Genomic DNA, 21244 nt, shown 5'->3' on the forward strand with positions numbered 1-21244 from the left:
TGTGTATCTGAACTCGGGTCCCTAACTCCATCTTCTCAGCCAGCTTATGCTTTTTTTTTTCTGTGCCTGAAAAGAATTATTGTTGTACCACAATCATTATTATTTGAAGAAACAGACCTTGTGGGAAAGAAGAGACAGGCTAGAACTGCTAAAACACCTCTAGGAGCTTGTGATGAACTTGCCACCAGCTGTTTTGTTTCATTATTATTTTTGTTGTGTTTTGAGACAGGGTCTTGCCGCAGCCCAACCTCCCACCCACCAGTGATCACACTTAGTAAGCTCTTAGTAGTGCAGGGTAGGTTCCGTTGGTCTCCCACTTTACAGATGGGGAAGCACTTGTCCAGTACGTGGCTTGCTTGGGAGATAAAGCTGGTCTGAGCACGCTCAGGGATGGCACATGTAAACCCAGGCTTACCCGTGCTCCTCATCATGTCCATATGTAGTCATAGTTAGTGGTCCTTATTATAATTTATAGTGTTTCAGATGCTAGCTGGGGCATGTGGCAAAACCAGCTAGGGAACTTCTGAAAATTCTTTATTTTTAATTTATTTTTTTTTAGCAATGTAGGCTGTGTGTCTACCGACATTTTACTATGTCTTGAACTTTCCTTTAGTCAGACCCACAACTCCCCAAATCCAGAAAAAGGCAAGAGGTGTGTATCCTTGCTTGTCAGGCGGGGTAGTACATACCTGCCATCCCAGAACTTGGAAAGCTGAGGCAGGAGGACGGTGAGCTCATGGCCAGCCTAGACAACAGAGGGAGTTCAGGAGCAGCATGGACCACGTAGCGTATCTCTATTAAAAACAAAGAGTGGGTTGATCTCGGTGGGCCTATAGCTCGGGATAAACCAGACATAATGGTTCTTTAAATCAGTGCTTCTCAGCCTGTGGGTCATGCCTTTTGGGGGGAGAAAGGCCCTTTTACAGGGCCGCATATCAGATATACAGCATATCGGATATTTCTATTTCTATTCAAAATGGCAGCCAAGTTAGAGTTATGAAGTAGCAATGAGATAAACTTTTGATCGGGTGGGGGGAGGGGAGGGGGTGTTGTCACAGCAGGAGGGATTGTATTAAAGGGCCACAGCATTGGGAGGGTTGAGAAGCACTGCTTTGAATGACCCTGACCGACGTGTGTCTAGGAGGCCTATTATTATTTAGAACCTTCACTCACCAAGCAAATAAGTATTGCTTATTCTAGGAGGAGAGCTGCTCAAGAGCCAGCTCCTGTCCCATGTGGCCGAGGAGAGATTTCCACTTGCACTTTGTCATCTGGGAGAGAGGACCATAGTGTGGGTCCAGAGAAGACTCTGGGTTAGCTAGAATGTGACCTTGGCTGACTTACTCTCCTCCCAGCGCCCTGTTCCCTATCTGTAAGGCAGGGATAACAGAAGGATTTTATTTATAGAACTTGAAGTCAAAGGGAGCTTAATAGAGTAAATGCTTTGTATGGTACCTGTCAGTCGTTTTAGGATGAATGGTGTCATTATTGTCATTGTGAGTGTGTACGTGTGTGTGTGTGTGCGCGTTCTGCGTGTAGTTGACTAATCATATTTTAGCACATTTAGTAGAAAGGGACTAATACTCCTTTCTGCTTAGCAGGTTTTCAACACCACTCTGGAGTAGACTGTTTTAGTTATTTCAGCTTTCATTTTCTTTAAATAAAATGTCTTCATAGCAGGCTAGTGTGAACTGTAGTTAGTGGATGCTAATAGACGTCAGATAGCTGCTAAGCCAATAGTGGTGCCAAGACCTATTCTGAGAACTGACTAATTTAATTCCCACACAACTTTTTTAAAAGGTAAATTACGTGTCCATGCAGATTTTTTTGGACTTGTATTCTGATAGCCTTTATTAAAAATTTAAGAAAAATTAGACAGATTCAGTTTGGGAGTAAAAGTGTGCAAAATCAATTTGTTTGTATTTATTCATTATTCTTTTGCAAAGCACAGTTTAAGGCTTTGTTGGATTTAACTGTTAACTTGATGTCCTCGAACTGCTGTTAATGAGTGCAAATTCTTAGTGCTCTTGAGATGAACCTGAGATACATGTGGAGCAGTTACTGTAAGCATGGCTGGGTTTAAGACCTGGCTTTTTGAAGACACTTGTCTTTGAAATGTGGGAACCATCTACACTGCTGCCTTGTGCTCTTAAGTTGGTAGTTACCCATAATAGAAGTCACCTCTTAAATTGTCCCTTCATCCTCTGTCCCAGTCTCAAATTGATCCATTGCCGGGACCCCGTTTTCACAGCCAGATTTTCACACAGCTATTTAGCATAGAGTCATGACACCTAAGCCACCATTTGCATATCGTTGATTTAATGGTATTTCCCCCAGATTCTATATTAATGTGAGAAGAGAAGGTCCGGGGCAGGGGACATGGTCATTCAGTAAAAGTCTGTTTGAGAATGAGAGCCTGCTTACCTTTGATCTTGTAGCACTGGTGCAAAAAGCAGAGCATGGTGGTGCATGCCTGTAAACACAGCGCTGGGGAAGTTGGCACAGGCGGATTCCAGAGTCGTACTGGCCAGCCAGTCTCACCCACCCGCCAGGTCCAATAGAGACTGTCTCATGAAAATAAGGAGGACAGTGAGAGTGGGAGGCACAGATGTTGACCTTTGGCCTACACATACACCAACAGGTCTGCCCTGCCCCCACATGCACACACACATACACACTCTCTCTCCCCACCGCAGTTAAAAGATAACTTTTTTTTTCATTAGTTGAAAATGCCATAATAGTGGGTGAATTTTGTTGGGTTTTGGTAAACTGGAGGTCTTGGCCTTGTTTAAGTGAGAATGATATTTATTGAGGCTTCCTGGACAACTGGAGAAGCCTAACAGGAGGGGACCAAGTTTCTTCAGGGAACCGGGCCAGACTCTGTCATAGCTGCCTTGCACTTTGGCCTGTTCCCATCTACTGTCCCTGTGAAGGAGACCTGGAGGCACAGCAGACTATGTAACTTGCCTGGGCCGAAATACAGGCCAGTGACAGACTAGTTCAGTGCCCAGGACCTTAGGGCTGGCAGAAGTCACCCCAGGCCCTTAGTACAATACTGTCTAGTATGTCAAGAGGTTTTTCACTAGTATGAGCACTGCACAGCCCTGGCAGCAGATACAGGAGTAAGTTCATTTCTAGGTGTAAAAAAAGCCTCAGAAGGGCCAATGATTCACCCAGGTTTGGAGTGATTAAGCATCCTATTGAAGACTTAAAGCTGCACCTTCCTACTTTTTGCCCACGGTCAGCCCTGTGCTGTGTCTCCTATTCTGCACTAGAGGGCAGCAATACATCCACATATGCTCTGAGCATTCTGGGAAAGATGTGTACCAAACAGAAGGCAATGGCTCTAATACAAAAAGTGGGGTTTGGAGGAGGTGGAAGGCTTAGAACCTTTTATTTTAAAATGGGACCTACTGTATCATCTATGGCTCGTTTTCTACCCTTGATTTTAGCCAAAAGGCTGAGAAATGATGTGGCTCATTGCTGTTTACATAGACAGCCAACTAGACCAGTCGCTGGAAAGCTGATGACTGGTGACTGATTTGAGCTGGATTCCAGCACCGAAAGGCATGAATGTGATATACAAATTGGATGGTCAGTCTCTGCATAAAAGTGATAAACCCATACCCAGAACACTGTGAACTCAGCATTAACTGCTAATTTAAAAATGTGACGTTCAGGAGCTGGACTCAGTGGTTAAGAACACTTGGCTGCTCTTACAAAGGACTAGGGTCCAGTTCCCAGGCTTCATATGGTGCCTCATAACCACCTCACCTCCAGTTCCAGGGGATATGACCCCCCCTTTTTTTTTTTGCCTCTGCAGACACCAGGCATAAACGTGGTGCATATACACACATGCAGGCACACACTCATACACATAAGCTAAAAATCTTTTCAACAGTAAGGCTTAGATTTAGATAGCTTAGGTAATTACCCAGCAACAGAGCTAGCTGTAGGACGTATGCTCCCAGGGATCCAGGGGTGTAAAGAGGCTCTGTAACGGCCAGTCTCAGCCTAGGTTCCGGTTAGCCTTCCTGGCCCCAGCACAGCGCTGTGAGGCAGTGATTCCTAGTAGGAGTGAAGTGAGGTATCTCTGCACCACGTGAGGAATGTCACCGACACGGCCCATGCTTCACTGAGAGCACCCAAGAATGCTGGGAAGCCAAATGGGTTAAAAAGCACTTTTCAGAGTGTTGCAGCAAGGCAGCCACTGCGAAACAGCTACACCCCCTGCTCACCGCGTCCTAGAGACAGCCGTTTCTTTTGTGGAGAGGCCGGGAGGATGGAGTGAGTGTGCGGGTAGCTGTGCACTTGACTGTTGGCCAGTTCCTCTTTGCAGCACAGCCACTGGCGTCGCCAGGCTCCCTGGACAAAGCTGCCTGAGCGCCATGGACTGCATCCGCCTTTCTTTCCGCCTTGTTTGATTGATCTCCTCCCCTTGTGTTTCCCAGAACATCTCGCTTTGCCTCATTCCCTGAATACTTGGTAGTGCAGATAAAGAAGTTCACTTTTGGTCTTGACTGGGTCCCCAGAAAATTTGGTAGGTACCCTTTGCATGCTTCTGCTTCAACCCTAGAATGACCTCACTTAACAAGCATGCGAAAGAGGCTGTGGGAACATCTGCCCCCATCACGTCCATCCCAAACACTGACAATAAGCCGTGCCCCACGCTAACCACCTCTTCACTCCTGAGCTCTGCAAGGACCAGGTTCTAAGAGGGAAGGTACCGTCCTCAGCACAGCACGTCCCAGCGCATGCCTACTCGTCACCCGAGATCTTTGGAAAACGCAGATGCTAATTGGCATCTGGAGGTACAACGTCCTCTTAGCAACCTCTCCCTGCCTCTGAGATACAGCAGGTGCTGTATGTTTGCTCATGGCAGTCGTTGAAGTCATACGATTTGTCCTCGCAGTCACATGGAAACATTTGCTCTGGACAGTTGAAAGAAGGGTGTGGCTTGGGCTTCATGGGGCTTTCTGCTCTCCGATACACAAGGTCGTTGTGGAACGCTTATTTTTCAGACAAGGCATAAAAGCCATTCCCTCCACTACCAGGGTTACATCTGACCGGTCTTGAGTGGTGTCCGGGGTCGTGAAAGGATGTATAATTTACCCCGTATAGCTTCTGTAGCAAGGACCCCAAACTGTGCCATTCTCTTACAGATTTATGTTTGAGCTCTTAACGCGACAAAGCAGTGGAAGTCTTCAGAGTCATCTAAACACTGGTGGAAGGGGACAGGAAGAAAGAAGGAAAACCAGGCAGGGTGATTTCCTAGGACACCTGGTGCTGATGGGGACACAGTGCCGGTTTGCTCTTCCTTTGTGCTGGGCTGTCCCCGATGCCCAGGAGACCCTTGGTTTTCTTGCTGGAAGAGTTTAAGGAGCAGAGGGGGTGCGAGGGCAGGGCGCTGACTGCTCTGTTCTTACTGCCTTCTGGGAGGGATGAGGTACTTGATGCAGGCTTTGGACAGTTTTCTTTCTTTCTTTTCCTTTTTTCTTTTATTTTTTTTGTCCTTTTGAATTTTTGTGGAGGAACAAAACTGAAGTTGGGCTTTATTGACCGAGTTTAAAGGAGTCTCAAGGTAGGGCCTGGATTTTTCTCTTGAGGAGCAGCTGTGCCAGTCCTGTGAACCTGACATTGTGTTTAGTTTTACTGGTCCTTAAATTTTAACTTGTCAACCTTAGCTTTTGTTCTTGCGTTGTTGTTTCATTTATATATATTTGCCTAGTTTGTTTTTTGAGACAGGATCTCACGTAGCTCAGGATGGCCGTGAACATTGTGTAGATGAGGCTAGCCTTTTACTCACTGTGTAGATGAGGCTAGCCTTTTACTCATTGTGTAGATGAGGCTGGCCTTGTTGTCTTAAATAGGATTTACATATTGACGTCATTTGGAGGCAGTTATTTCCATGTCTGAAGGACAAAATTGGGCAGTCATAGTTGGACTCACTACTATTCCTATTTGCATAGGCGCAGCACTAAATCTCAGATGCTACTAGGCTTATAAGTCTTGCATTTGAGTAGTTGGATGCAGTAGCAACTGAGCCAAGGAAGGTCTTTTTTTTCTCCCAGAGCACCCAAGGGTAGACACTTAGGATTCAGTTAAGTTCTTTTGAGCTTTATATATTATTGAGATTTATAATTTAGGATCATCATTGTACCTGTGATGATTTGAGAAAAAGTCTAAGCTAGGAGTTTTCAAACTCAGATGTCATCAAGGACAGGGAAGCAGTGTCCGGGACAGAAGAGCTGCTGGGTAAAGGAGAATGGAATCACATGCCACTCTCATGGCGGGCTCCACTGTGCTTAATAGCATGGTTAGAAAGACATCCTCTCCCATGAGCATGATGTTCATGTTTGGGGCAGTACAGCAGCGGGGCCAGTGTGAAATGGCCACGGGGGCCACCATTGTTCAGAATAGAAGCTAAAGAGAAGCTCAGACACCTAACACAGGAGAATGTGCTTCAGCTTTGTGGTATTCGAAACCCAGAAGTCCAAGTTTTAAAAATAAATCTTGTCCACGTTTTAAAAGCCACTCATAGCCTGGGCCACCCATAGCCTGGGCTGCTAGTCCAGTGGTGACCTCTGACCTCTGCCTTACCCAACCTGCTGCTGCCCTACCCCTGTGCCCTCCATTAACCCCTCATGTGCCTTGACAAATCTGCTGTGCTGAGTGTCCCTTAGCCTCCTAGGTAAATGCATGCAGTGAAAGCAAGCAGATTTATAATGATCTGATTGTGGCCTCTGGCGAGTCCAGTGAATATAATCTTTTGTTTTGCAGATGTTTCTATTGATATGCCAGACCTACTAGACATCAGTCACCTCAGAGCCAGGGGCTTACAGCCAGGAGAAGAGGAACTTCCAGACATCAGTCCCCCCATAGTCATTCCTGATGACTCAAAAGGTAGCATCTCCTGCTGCAATGCTTTTCAACCTGTGGGTCACGAACCTTTTGGGGGCCGAGTAGCCCTTCCACAGGGCTGAACATCAGACATCCTGCATATCAAATATTTACATTATGCTTCGTAACAACAGCAAAATTATAGTTATGAAGTAGCAACAAAAATGACTTTATGGCTCGGTGTCCCCACAACAAGAGAAACTGTTGTCCTATTGGGAGGACAACACCCTCCACCCTCCACCAGGAGCGGTCACTGTGTCCACCACTGATCTGCTCCTTGGGAGGTCGTTGACCTAGACACATAAGCAGGAAGCATGGCTGTGACTCTACCCTTAGGGCACGTACACTAGGAGTCATCAGTGTGGGTCCTGTTGGCAGGTGGCTCCTGAAAGGGCTTACAGGCCACAGTGAGCAGCAGAGAAGGCCAGGATGGTTTTCATACTTGCTCCTGTCAAGAATGCTCAGACTAGGACCCTTGATTTGCATCAGACAGTGTTCTTAGAAATAAGCGCAGGGATCAGAATTATCTAGCTCCCTGTGATGTGAGAACTTCCTGTTTTTATTTGCATCTAGGTGCCCAAAGCCTGCTGTTTCCTCTCTTTATTGTAATGAACTATGTTTTGCAGGTGGGGTGTGTGTGTGTGTGTGTGTGTGTGTGTGTGTGTGTGTGTGTGTGTGTGTGTGTGGCCTAACCAGGGTTGAGAGGGTCTGGGAATATCCTGGACTTCTAACAGTTTCTTTTATTTTTCCTAAAATCATTAGCCATGGCTCGCTCTCATTTGTGACCTGTCCCTTCATTTCCAGATCGCTTGATGAACCAGTTGATAGACCGTAGGTATCTTTAAAAATGTTTCTGGTGTCTTATATTTGTTGCTAGTGTGGCGTGTTGTAAAGATTTGTTTGTTTTAATTTTATACATATGAGTGTCTTGCCTGCATGTGTGTCTGCATACGAGGTGAATAAAATAACTGATGTCCACAGACGTCAGGAGAGGGTGACAGATTCCTTGGAATTAGAGTTATAAGGTATTGTGAGCCACCTTGGGTATGCCGGGAACAGAACCAGGGTCCCTGGGAGAGCAGTGAGTGCTCTTAACTGCTGGGCCATCTGTCCAGCCCCCTAGTGTGACAAGTTTGTATATGGCAGTACAGCAAAGAAGTATTCTTCTGTGGTGGATATAGACAGTCATTCCTGGGTGGGAGGACTTGTAAGTTGAGTAAGTATCAAATGTAGACCAGTGATGTGATGCTTAGATGGCCCTTCTGGCTCAGAAAGGTGAGTGTAGGCTTGAGAGCTAGCAGCCCTGTCTGGGAACCTTGGCTTTGCTTCTTAGGACCTGTGTGGCATGGGGCAATTTACTTCCTACTCTATATGCCTCAGTCACCTCATTTGTAGGTTGAAGTATTAATACTGTTTCTTTTTATGAGTAGCTCAATAGTTAGATGGCATAAAAAGAAGTCAAACAAGGACCCAACACAATGGACCTGTCTTTAGGCAGCCTGCCGATAAGGGAGTTGAAGAGTAACAAAGGCGGGAAGTGGAAAGTTCTGTTTCTCACGGTGGGATGTCTCGCTGTGCTCTGCAGCCTCAGACATCGACGAGTCCTCGGTCATGCAGCTGGCTGAGATGGGCTTTCCCTTGGAGGCCTGCCGGAAGGCCGTGTACTTCACCGGGAACGCTGGGGCTGAGGTGGCCTTCAACTGGATTATTGTGCACATGGAGGAACCCGGTAAGTGCTCATGCGGAGCGCTGTGGCACTGTGTCCCTAAAGATGTGTCCCCAGTGCTGTGTCCCTGAAGATGTGTCCCCAGTGCTGTGTCCCTGAAGATGACTTTTCAGATGGTGACATGCTGCAGTTTGGGCAAAGTCATGTCTTAAGTCTTCTGTTAGGCAGCAGTTTTCTTGGGATAATTTCTTCCTTTAAGGCGTATGCAGGTTGTTGACTGAAAGGTCATTACAAAGATGCGGTGTCTATTTCAAGCCCTTTCCTTAGCTGCTTCTTTATCTGCTTTCTGAAGATGCCGTTCACATATTCACCCATCTGAAGTGCGCAGTCATGTGGGCTTTAGTCACGTCACAATTGGGCGAACTATCTAACTCCAGAATATTCTGTACACCCAGAAGAAATGCTATGGACAGGACCTGTCTCCCCATGCTCTGGGCCTCTCCAGTGCCTACTGCTCAGTACTTTCTGCATATACTGGAATTCTTAAGAACTTGCCTGTTTTTGACAGTTCATATAAGTGGAATTGTACAAGATGAGGCCTTTTGTGTCAGGTCTGGTTTCTATCACTTATCATAATGTACTTAGGGGTTTTATGCTGCTGTAGCACCCACAGTGCTTCCATCATGTACTGTGTAATATGGCCTTGCAGCATCCCACTGTATGGCCACACCATGGTTTATTTGCCCTTTCATCATAGGATTATAGACAGCTGGGTTTCTACTTTCTGGCAGTTTTAAATTTTGTTTAAACATACATTTTTTTTCGTGTTTGTGGACTCATATTTTTGTTTCTCCTGAGCAGAATTGATATAGTTCTCTGTCTAACTTTTTAAAAACGGTTGAACAGTTTTACACAGTGGCTGAACCATTTTATACTCTCACCGACGCCGAATGAGGGATCTGGTTTCTCTGAGTTCTCACTGCTAGCAATTTTGTAGTAGTAGCTCCTGGGTGTACCATGGAGTGCCACTGTGGCTTTCAGGGGAGTTTCTCTGAGGAATAATGGTGCTGAGCATATAATGACTTTTTTTTTTTGCCTTTTATTATTGAATTCTAAGAATTCTTTTTAAATTCAAAATACAGGTTTTTTTTCTCAAGTACATGATTTGCAGAGATATTTTTCTGTTTTGCCATGTCTTTATTTATTTAATGACATCTTCTAAATAGACACTTTAAAATTTTTTTATGAATTATACTTTTTGTGATATATACAAGAAATTAGTGCTTAATCCAATGCCACAAAGACTGAGTCCTGTGTTTTCTTTTGATTTTCAAAATTAAAATTAATTATTAAACTAATACTTTTAGTTCCTGTGTTTAAGACTGTGATCCATCTTGATTTGATTTTGTGTGCGGTGTGAGGAGGGGAGTCTATCTTTTTGTTTTTGTGTGCAGATAGATATTTGTCCTAGCAACGTTTGTTGAAAAGGCTGTCTTTCCCTGCTGAAAAATCTGCTTGGAAACCACCTGATCTATGGCTCTCTGACCTCCCAATTCTGTTAATTTGATGTTTATGTCTAGTCTTATACCAGTTCTAGGATCCCTTGATTACATGATTTTGTAGGTATTTTCTACATTTCTCCTAAAACATCTGTTTTCCAGACAAAACCCAGAAAAATTTTAGTACAATAATTTTCCTCAGATTTTGCTGAACCACTGACCACACCTGGGTATGGAGGAGCTGGGGCCTCTGTATTTGGTGCTACTGGATTGGACAACCAACCTCCTGAGGAAATCGTATCAATTATCACCTCTATGGGATTCCAGCGCAATCAGGCAGTGCAGGCTCTACGAGCCACGGTGAGCACCCGTGACTGTGAGTTTGGGAACACTGGTCTTGTTGGAGGTGGCTTTCAGCGTGGTCCTCAGCACCAGAGACCTCCTAGTGTCTTTTGACCATTCTAAGCCATCTTTGTCTGACTGTGTCCCATTTCTCCTCATGAGGATTTATTTGTGCGTAGTATACACAAAACTGAGCAGAGTGAATGAGGGGCTCAGTGTGGTGAGCTTAGGCACAAGGGGATGTGGAGCTGGGGCAAGATGACTAAGATCTGGAATGTTCCTTAGCCCTGGGGCTCACAGGCCTGCTTGGAGTTCGCCAGCTTCAGAGCCACGAGGTGCTAAGGTTCTGGTGTGGTAGGAAAGTTCTTAAGATGAAGTCATGCTTTTGTTGGTATCAAGAACTTGGAGAAATATGTCCTGAGACTTCTCATAGGAAGTCCTTGGAGTTCTCTGCTGCCAGTTCCCCCTGCAGAGAGGAGGGTTTTCTTGTAGTTATGAACATCTTGACTTGTCAGGAGGAACTATGAAACAGTGGGGTATGTGTGTGTGTTGGGGGGTTTAATAGTCAGGGACGTACTTTTGGTAAAATCAACCCTGTCTTGCCACATCAGAATTCCTCCAGAGAGCCTTTCCACACTTAGGCCCTTTTCCTGTCTTGACCAGGTGCCTGCCAGGGCCTATTGCTAAGGTCATAGTGAGCCTTGACTGGGTCGTGGAAAATTTCCCTTTAAAATTCTCAAACTATTTCAACCACAGTGTTTCTCACTTGGGTGCTTTCTTGAGGCCTGCTTGCTTCACTGAAGTTTCTGTATCCAAACAGATTCTTTAGCTTGTCAGTGCTGTCACAAACAGTGGAAGGTGGAAATAACTTTATGATGGCTTTGTTTGAACCATTTGGAATTCCATTAAAACAACCATTAAGCGAGGCCTTTATCTGTTCTGGCATTCTCCCAGCGTTTCAGGCAAGGGGGCACTAACCCAGTGTGCACATTGGCACCTTCCACTTACAGAATCATTTGCAGGAGATGCAGGTGTATACATTTGCTGTGGCTGCAGAAAAGACTGTGTGTTAATGCTGCCCTTCTCTTGAGCGTTTTTGCATCTTCATTCTTGGCACCAGTGTGCAGCAGGGCTGAGCTAAGACAAATGGAAACGGCAGCGCTGATGTGCTGCTCTGACCCATGTTCTGGTGACTGCAGTGGTAGGGTATGGCAGGGAGAGTGGCAGAGTCCACACTTCTCACTCAGAGGTGCTTAGGACCCATGCATTCAGGCCTCCGGCCTAGCTGCTTGACATCTGGCACAAGTGTTCAGGGCACGATGAAGCCGGCAAGCTGAGTGTGTTGTGTATTTCCTCTCTTCAGAATCATAACTTGGAAAGAGCACTGGACTGGATCTTCAGCCACCCCGAGTTTGAAGAGGACAGTGACTTCGTGATTGAGATGGAAAACAATGCCAATGCAAACATCATGTCTGAGGCCAAGCCTGAAGGGCCCAGAGTCAAGGATGGGTCTGGAAGTAAGTCCTTGCCCTAGATACCATCTCAGCAGCCGTGCGTGTATTTCCGGTCACACCTTTTCCTCCTTCCATGTACCAAAACCCCTGACATCATCCAGCTTTAGCACAGAGCTGTCTTCTCAGAAATGGAGCATCTTGCCACTTTGGTGCCATGCATTGATAAAAATCTAGATAATGTAGAGTCACGCCACAGGAGTGTGTGTGTGTTTGTGTGTGTGTGTGTGTGTGTGTGAAGTACCAGTTTAGACCTTGTATATTCCTTCTATGTGTGCTGGGTATTGAACCAGGGCATTGCCTAACTAGACAAGCACTCTACCACAGAGCTACATGCTCAATCCTCTTCAGTGAGGATTACCATTTCTTCATGCAGCATGGCAGCTTTGGCCAAAAGAAGCATTTATATTCATAGAGGAATGCTTTGAATATAGAAAAGCCAATCTCAGATTCAGGAGTCTTTCATTTCCAGGCAGATTGTTGGCAGTTTTCGGAATGGCTGTTTCAAGATGACAAAAGCGGTGCCACAAACAGACTAGTTCTGTCTTTCGGTAGCCAACTGTTAAACGTAGCGGCAGGCTGCCAGGCAGCCAGGTAGTATTGTAGGCACTTTGTACATAAACAACATTCCTTGATTTCTTACCATAGTCAGTCTCCCAGGTGAGAAAATGGGATGGGAAGAGTAGGTGTAGTCTCCAAGGTCATACAGATCTTCAGAGGTAGGGACAAGTTCAGACCCATTCGTGGCCTTACCATCATGATTCTTGGGCTGCCATCTCCTGGAAGGTGACATTTGCTGTTTAGCCTGCCACCTAACACGCTCCCCTGTCATAGCCCAGCCTACCACATCTGTTACTCCTTCACCACACTTGGCCACCACCCTCTCTTTCTGCCTGCTCCAGGCCTTTGACAGGTGGATCCCTATTTGTGAAATGCCAGCTCCCATCACTGGACACGTGATGTTGTCGCCCGTGCTTAGAAAGTGGCCATTTGCCCTCTTCTTTCTCTCTCCCTCCTATTTTTTCCTTTTCCTTCTCCCCTCATCTCCTGCCTTTCACCCTCTTCCTCTGTAAAGTGGGAATTTGCTCACCGAAATGCTTCATTTTAGCTAAGTTGGAAAAGGATAAGACACAATTCTCCTAAATTTATCTACAGCAGTGTTTCTCAACCTGTGGGTCTCGACCCCTTAGGAGTTGAACGACCCTTTCACAGGGGTCACATCTGATGTCCTGCATATCAGATACTTACAATTCATAACAGTAGCAAAATTGCAGTTATGAGGTGGCCACTGAAATAATTTTATGGTTAGGGGGTCACTTTGAGGAAGGTTGAGGAGCACTGCCTTACAAAGTCACATGTTCTTTCCAGAAACCAGTAGTCCCAAACACAAGATGCCATGGTAGACAAGCTTTGAGGGACCCGTGAGCAGTTTGTTCCACAGTGTGTGTCCGTTGGTTCACTGCAGCATCCATCGATGTCCATGATGGTCTTTGGCGATGCTGAGCCCTTTGGCAGAAGGGTTGTAAAGCTGCATGACGTTGGGCTGAAGAGAGGGGGGGGGGGCTCTGAGCCTCGGGTCTCCTGTCTTTGAGGGGCTTGGAGACTTATAGCTGTTAGCCGGGTCAGTAATGACAAAAATCAGACTCATAATCTTTCAGGCTTCCTGTGCCTTAGGGCCATGTGAGGATATCCAGATGTTGCTGGATGTCAAATTTTACCCTTGGAGAACACCGTAAAATTGTTTTCAAGCATCTTTTAAGATACTTGGGTCAGACACCGGAGTTGAGTGTGCTGGTGGGGAAAGAGGGCTGCCAGAAGAAGTGCTATGAAAAGGTATGGAATAAATGTATCTATATTCCAGGGTAGGAGGCAGACGCAGGATCCCCAGAGCAAGCTGGCTAGCAAGACTAGCCATCTTGGTGCGCTCTCCATTTGATTGAGAGAGCATCAGTGAATAAGGTGGAAGAGCAAACTGGAGCCAGTCCTGATGTCCACCTAAGGCTTCTGTATGCACTCCCATACAGCACACACACTACACACACATGAAAAGGAGAAAGGGGAAAGAAAGTAACTGATGCAATGGGCTGTGCTGGGCCTTCACTTGGTAATCTCTTAGACTAGGCTTCTTGTATGTTTTCAAGCGAGAGATACACTCTTTGAAGGCTTCACCAGCCTCCTGTCACATGACCTCCAGAAACATTATATAACTCATTCCTTGGATGCCCTCTCTTAGTGGGCTTGGGGTTGATTAGATAGCTTTCTGTGTGAATGGCTTCAATTGGCCATTTCCCCATTTTTAGTGAGGTTTTCAGGTATAATTGATCAGCATGAGAATGTGATGTTATGGACCAGTGTGGGCACACCCCAAAGCTCTACGGAACCAGGTCTTTGGGGGGCAGAGCAATGTTATACTTCTTTGAGTGCCCCCTCCTACCTCTGCAAAGCTCTCTGGTCTTCTTCATAACCAATCATCGTGTTTCTGGCTTTAGTGTGTATCCGAATGACATTACTGTAAGATATTATTTAAGATGTTTTCCTGTGTATTGTTTACATGGTCACTGGCCTATGGTAAGCAATCAGCAACTAAATCATTGAAGAATGAAATGAATGCAAGGAGAAGGCATTCCTGAGATGGCACTGGCCTCGTGGTAGGGTGTGTTTGTAATTACAATGAACACAGAGGCTAACCTGGGGAATCCATTCAAGTATATTGCCTTAAATTCCCAAACAATTTCTACCCATTTTAGCTGGTGAGTCGGTTGAGATATTTGAACTAGAGGTAGTGGATGCCATTCAGAGGCAAGACATCCCTACTTGAGGAGCCAAATACTGAGGAATCTTGAGTCTAATGTGTCTAAGCAAAAAGGAACTACAGTTTCACAAAATCTGACAAGCCTTGGCATGGAGGTGTACAGACCCCAGGCAGCTTGATCCAGGATGCAATCGTTTTTATCTGAAGGTCCCCGGCCCTAGTTTCCTGGAGAAGGATGAAAAGGAGAGGACGTCACGCGTGTGGGAATACATATAGGCCAGGCTGCCCGTCTTGAGCTGAGAGTTCAGGTCACCAGTAGAAGGGAGTTGGTAGGGAGGCTCTTCTGTTGTGAGACTCTTACTGGGGAGACAAGAGCAATAGTCTGCTCAATCCAAATAAGGCACCAATGACAGACCAAAGAAATTGTTCCACCCAAGTGACACTTCTGAACCTGTGAGTTTATTGGGGTTACTTACAGGAGTACGAGTGAGGCAAAGGTAGCTGCATCCCACTGTGCATCCCTCAAAAGCCCATCCCGCTATAGGTGTGGACCTCCTAAATTTGCACCCCTGGAGCACAACTTGTAGGTGGCTCCACTGGGGAATCTCCTCTGCCCAGCAGTTCCTCACAGTTCTAGAACCTTGGAGTGGGGAATTGTGAATCCTGTAAGTTTCAGAGTTTTCTGAGATTTGTGAGTTTCTCTCGCTGTCTCTGAAGAACCTTTGCTCTTTCTCTGGAGGGGATGTTTCCGTTTCAAGGAGATAGTTACACAACGTCTCCCAACAGAACAGAGATTTGCCATGGTAGGCTCCTGGCGTTGCCATCTTATCAGAAGAACTTCAGATTCTTAAAAGCTGCTGGAAGCACATGAGGGTGACAGGAAAACACACACAAGGGTCAGGGCCCGTAATTGGTTGCCTCTGTCCTCTTGTTCTGTCTTCTAATTTCAGGGATACTCTTAGACAGACTCTCTCTACCCAAAAGCCTCTTGCATACATGCATGCGTGGCTTTCGGGTCCCCCTCTACAGCTGTGCTTTGTTGGTTATGGCCAACACAGAGAGGTTTGTATCAGACTTCTTCAGGTTCCAAGAGTCTACGACTCCACTCAGGTTGAAGGCCCCACACAGGGAAGCTCAAAAGTGAGCTGAAAGGGATAGGGTGCGTCTTCTGAAAGTCTGGTTCTGGTGTGGGCGGGGGCAGTAGAACTTTACTTCAAAACGTGTCAGGAATGCGAATGGGCCCTACTCAGAATTGACAAATTTGGGACTCAGGGGTACCCAGTAATCCATGGTTCAACAAGCCTGCTGGGAAATGAAGTCTTCACTTGAGAACCACTCCCTGAAAAGCAATACTAGGGTAACAGCTGTAAGTGTAGTGTGGCTACCAGAACCTTCCACACTAGGCTGACACTGTGCATAGTGAGGTGGGTACCTGACTCAGATGTGGTTATGGCCAAGGTGGAGGTTCACGGAGGACATGCTCAGAGGCGCAGGTTGGAGGATTTGTGAGTTATAATGAGCTCCATGCTGAGCATCTTAACATTCAAAATCCTAGATACTCCCACATCTGAAAGTTCTGAGAATTGACATGATGCCTCGAGTGAAAAATTTTACACCTGAGCCCATGTGATGGGCTACAGTCAGAGGCAGGGGCACTGGAAACAGTAAGTTACCTGCAAGCTATTTTTTAAAAAATGTGTATGAAACAAAGGAATTTTGTGTTTTTTAAAAAAAGTTCGTTTTTAAAACATTATTTGTTTTATGTATATGAATGATCTATCTGCATGTACACCTGCACACCAGAAGAGGGCATCAGATCCCATTATAGATGGTTATGAGCCACTATGTGGTGCTTGCTGGGAAATTGGACTCAGGACCTCTGGAAGAGGAACCAGTGCTCTTAACCCTCCAGCTCAAATTTTGTGTTTTATCCTAGGTCCCAACACATACAATTATTTAAAAGTAAAACAAACAGGAAACAGAAACATCTGGAATTTGGGCCCTTCTGGCCCCAGGCATCTTGGGTAATGGATAATGAGCTGACCAGTGTGTCCATCCTTCTGACTGAGCGAGTGATGCCACTTACACTGTCAGCCTTCATGAGGCAGCTGATGCCACTTCCAGCCTCACAGGCCTAGCCTTCCTCCTTTTCTTCTCACTAGGGGGCTCAGAGACAATGGAGGCTACGCTGCCACAGTCCTTGTTTCCTGCATGATTTATACTGGGCTGGAGGTGAAGGCCTGCTTCTCTTTAGTCTTGCTTATTATTGGGTCCTTTATATCTTAGAACCAGCTCCCAATTTTCTGTTGAGCTTTGAACATTTTCTAATCGGGAAAATCATGCTTTTACTGTGGCCTATCTGGGCACCCGCTACTACAAAATCATCCCCGTTCTATGTTGTGTTTAATGACTGTTGAACTTTTTAAAGGACCCACTGATTGCCGGTGTAACTATCGTATGATTACGCCATGATTACTTCAAGCCTGCACCCCTCTGGCACAGTACTGCTGCTGTGGTTCAGATGGCTTCGGCAGCAGCTGACAGTTTTCAGCCAGGACGTAGAGACTCATTCCGTCTGCTCAGGACTTGGGCACCCAGTCTACAAAGTCCCCACCCTGAGGGATAGCTACCCTGCCCCCCCCCCAGGCCATTCTCTGGAGCCAGTTAATTTACACCAAGTATGAATACCTGAGGACCGTTACATTGGGGAGACATGTGGTCTTTGTAATTTGAAGCATTCTAAGGAGGGGGAATGGGGACAAGCTCAGTGTTAGAGAGCTTGTTTAGCCAATGTGATGCCCTGAGTTCAATCCTCAGTAAGACAGACAGACAGACAGACAGACAGACAGACAGACAGACAGACATGCATGGTGGTCTGTGCATACATACGCAAATGCCCTGGCTCTGTTCAGAAGATGGGGTCTCAGAACTTCAGGTGGAGCCCGTGGCTTTCTGACGTTCACTAACATTTGTGCAGCCTCCGAGAGACTAGAGACCTGAAGATTTAGGGTTCAAGAACAAGAGAAATGAAACCAAAGCAAGTAATTCGGAACATATTAGACCTGAGGGAAAAGGGAGACAGCATTATCTGACTGAGTACTCCAGGGACTTTTCTCTAGTCCTGTCTTGAGGAACGGGCCACCATAGATATGGCTGCATTCTTTCTATCACTGGAATACTCTGGTTGTGTGGCAGCCAGCCTGCGCTGGGACAAGCGTGGGTCCTTAGAGCTCTTTGGAGAACATGTGGGTGGGTGTGGAAAACAGCTCTCCTGAGTAACAGGCTAAGACACTGCGGTTAGTTTTGCCTTCTGGCCTTTTGGGGGCATCCCCAGCAATCTCATTTGCTAGGTGGCTTGCTCTTGGAGACATTATGGCAGAGGCACCTGGCTTTTAGGTTGCTCCTGGGTGCCATGGCTAAGACTGTTGGGAGAGGGAGCAGGTAAGGAAGACTGTGTGCGTCACTCTGAGCGGGTAACAGGCTGTGAGTTAAGGCCCTGGTGACCTGTTCAGGATTACCATGGTGTCAGTACTTCCTGTGTCAAGGATGGTGTTAACTGGATTGAGATAGCCAGGCTTCCTAGTTTCTGAAAAGCAATGCGATGTGAGCTGTTAGCATTTGGACGCAAATGCCAAGGGTGCTGTGGTGCGGGTAATGGGAGTGAACCATTGGGCTTTACAGCCTCTAAATTGCCTACCAGCATTTCCTTCTTTTCAGTGCAGAAGGGGGCCATGCCCTGAGTAGACACAGGAGCTGGTTGTGCACAGTAATTGTTTATGACAGTGGGTTCATGTCAGGGCACTCCAAAGTACGAGCTGATTGGGGTAATGACACGTACTTAAAGCATGATTTTCAAGAGGGCGAAGTCATGACTTTCAACAATATAGAGTGAACGTACCTCACAGGTTAGCTGATTGATGGGCGAACCAGTCAGACACCACCAATGTGCGTACACATGAATAACTAGGGTGTTTGCTTTTACCTCTGTTTACTTAATACTCTGTAGTGCTCAGAGTAGAACCCAGGGCCTTGTGCACACCAGGCAGAACTCCATTACTGAATTACTGCTCTAGGCCAGGATGCTGGTCTACTTTAAGGATAAGTTAACAAAGAAAGGTTAGAGTGTGCTTGTCCAGATTAGGGCAAAGGCTGGTTGTTCAAACTGTATCCTTGAGCTTACATGTTCCATGGAATAGAAACTTTTTTTTTTAAGGGTCACCCATTCATGGAGGTACTGTAATGCCAGGGTAAGGTGTGGCGTGGTTGGAGCAAGCTACTGTTCCAACTCCTAGTTCCAAAAATCCACTTAATGTATTGTCCTCGGACAGAGAGTGTATCAGATATTAAACTGATAAGAACAAATGCTACACTTGATCTTTGCCAAAGACCCAGAAGCGATGAAAAATTAAAAAAAAATTACTTTTGCTTTAAAAAAATATCCTATTAGCCAAAAGGTACAGTTTGGCAATAGCTTCTTAAGTTTGGAACTTCAGCTGTAAGGGGTGAAGATGTACCATGTTGACCCTGGGGGCAGCATATTTCCTGTAACGCCATTGCTTTGGGTGGTTTTGAGTTGTAAAGTGCAGCCCTAAGCCTGTGCTTTCAGATTTCAGTGGCCATGTTCACCGTGGTGTCATAGCTCCTCTCGTTTCTTCTTCCCCTCTCACCAGAACAATCGCAGACGGAGGCGTAGGATTTGGCTCACGGGATCTCTATCTCGTGGGTGATCTCTGGGTGACCGTGACTTTTACTTTCAAACTCTAATGGGCTTTATCTGACAGCTGCTTTTTTGGAGAACAATAGTAGAGTACATAGTAAATACTATGTTGGATGGGGATGGTGGTGGTACCGTGTGATAACACACACACACACACACACACACACACACACACACACACACCTTCTTCTTCTTTTTTTGAAAGACTGAGGTAGTCTTCATAAAGCTCATGCAGAACAAGTTTTGTGTGGAAGAAAAGGACTTGTTGCACGGGCAGCTTGAGCCTGGTCACAGAATGCCCCTCTCCAGACAGAGGCCATAGGGATCGGTCAGGCGCCTCACACTGTTCAGGAACTTTGACCGTTTCTCTGTTGAAAGTCAACATTTTTGAACCAGTTGTTTTTGTCTCAAGCCATGTTTTCTCCCTGCCTAGGACGTGCATGACGAGGCTGTTGTTTTGGGATGGGATCTCAGGGGACTTGGAGAGGAACCATGGGCGGCTTTCCCATTGGCTTTAGTCATTTCAGTCTTTTTGGAAACAGATATAAATTGGCATCTCTTGCCTACTTAGCTCCTGCAAATGTGTTGAAAGAGATTCTCTCTTCTGCTGTCAGTCCCTAGTAGGAAGCCTTGAATAATGCATGGGGAAGTTGCTTATATTGACAAACGTGGCTAATTTTAATTTTGGGACTGGGATTCATGCTAAACTTCAAAATTCTATTTTTATGATTTTGAGTATACATATTTTAATTTTTTATGATTCTGAGGATACACATCTATTTAGTTCTTAACTGAAGAGGGGAAAGTCTCTTTATGGATGTGCTGGCTAATTTTATATCAACTTGATAGAAGCCAGGGTCATTTGGGAAGAAAGAATCTTAATTGAGAAAATGCCTGGATTTGCTAATGAGTTGGCTAGGTATAAAGAGCAAGAGAGACATCAATCTGTTTAACACAAGTTACTAAAAGGCTGGCGTTGACATGGGTTGAGATGGTAAATCTAAGGGGAAACTGTGAACAATCTAGGGATAAAAGGAAACTTCTTCAACTCAATATATGATATCTAGGTGATGTGGTCCTATATGTGAAAAACCTTAATGACTCGATGGTCTTAGAACTGACAAGGGGGCGCTGCAAGCTTGTTGGAAATAAGGTAATACAAAAAATTCAGGGTTATGCTGTTGTTCCATTTTTCTTTCTTTCCCTTTTTCTTTTTCCTTTATTTTTTTATTGTTTTATTTCTTAATTTTTTTTTTTTTTGAGTTAGGGTCTCAAACTCTGTATTCTTCTGTCTCAGCTTCCCAAATTCTGGGATTAGAGGCATGCATCCCCATGCCTGGACAGTTTTATGCTGTGTATTATTGTGGAATTAATGATATTTAATATTGGTCCGTATAATTATTAAGGTATATGGAAAAGAAATTAATTATCCTATTAATATTAATTAATACTGGTTATTAATACAGTAGCAGTTATTTCTTAACCTGCTATTTTATAAATAAAAGACACAAAGACCTGCTATATTTATTATATACCTTAAAACTCTGGAGCTGGGTGGATATTAACCCTCTAAACTATCTTGTCTGCTCCCCAGCCAAATTCCCCATAAATACTTACACATGCTCCACTTGGGCTGCTTCTGCTCCATCAGGCCAGTCCTCAGAGCCAGCTGCTCTTGGTCATGTGCTCCTGGTTACCCCATGGCAACCTGCATCTTTCTTCCTCCTTCCTCTCTTTCTCGTGCATAGTCCTTCCATGAATGACCCCAAAGCATGTGAACCTTAGCTCTGCCTGTCTCTCTTCTGCTCATCCCAGGCTGTAGGCAACTTTATTAGCCAATCAGGGATAATTTGGGAG

The 21244-nt window shown here is 45.5% G+C and overlaps 1 protein-coding gene across 2 annotated transcripts in view; it reads left to right on the forward strand.

The window, feature by feature from the left end:
* The window catches only part of USP13 (ubiquitin specific peptidase 13), a 109727-nt gene that overhangs the window by 78301 nt on the left and 10182 nt on the right, over window positions 1–21244 (forward strand). For both annotated transcript variants that reach the window (XM_084769110.1, XM_084769109.1), the window contains exons 14-19: window positions 4452–4540; window positions 6781–6903; window positions 7705–7731; window positions 8486–8629; window positions 10268–10425; window positions 11771–11924. In XM_084769110.1, coding sequence (XP_084625236.1) covers window positions 4452–4540; window positions 6781–6903; window positions 7705–7731; window positions 8486–8629; window positions 10268–10425; window positions 11771–11924 — 695 coding nt within the window. The remainder of the gene's footprint in view (window positions 1–4451; window positions 4541–6780; window positions 6904–7704; window positions 7732–8485; window positions 8630–10267; window positions 10426–11770; window positions 11925–21244) is intronic.

Source organism: Acomys minous, assembly GCF_964271855.1.
Source record: "Acomys minous genome assembly, chromosome: 19".
NCBI classification, from domain to species: Eukaryota; Metazoa; Chordata; class Mammalia; order Rodentia; family Muridae; genus Acomys; species Acomys minous.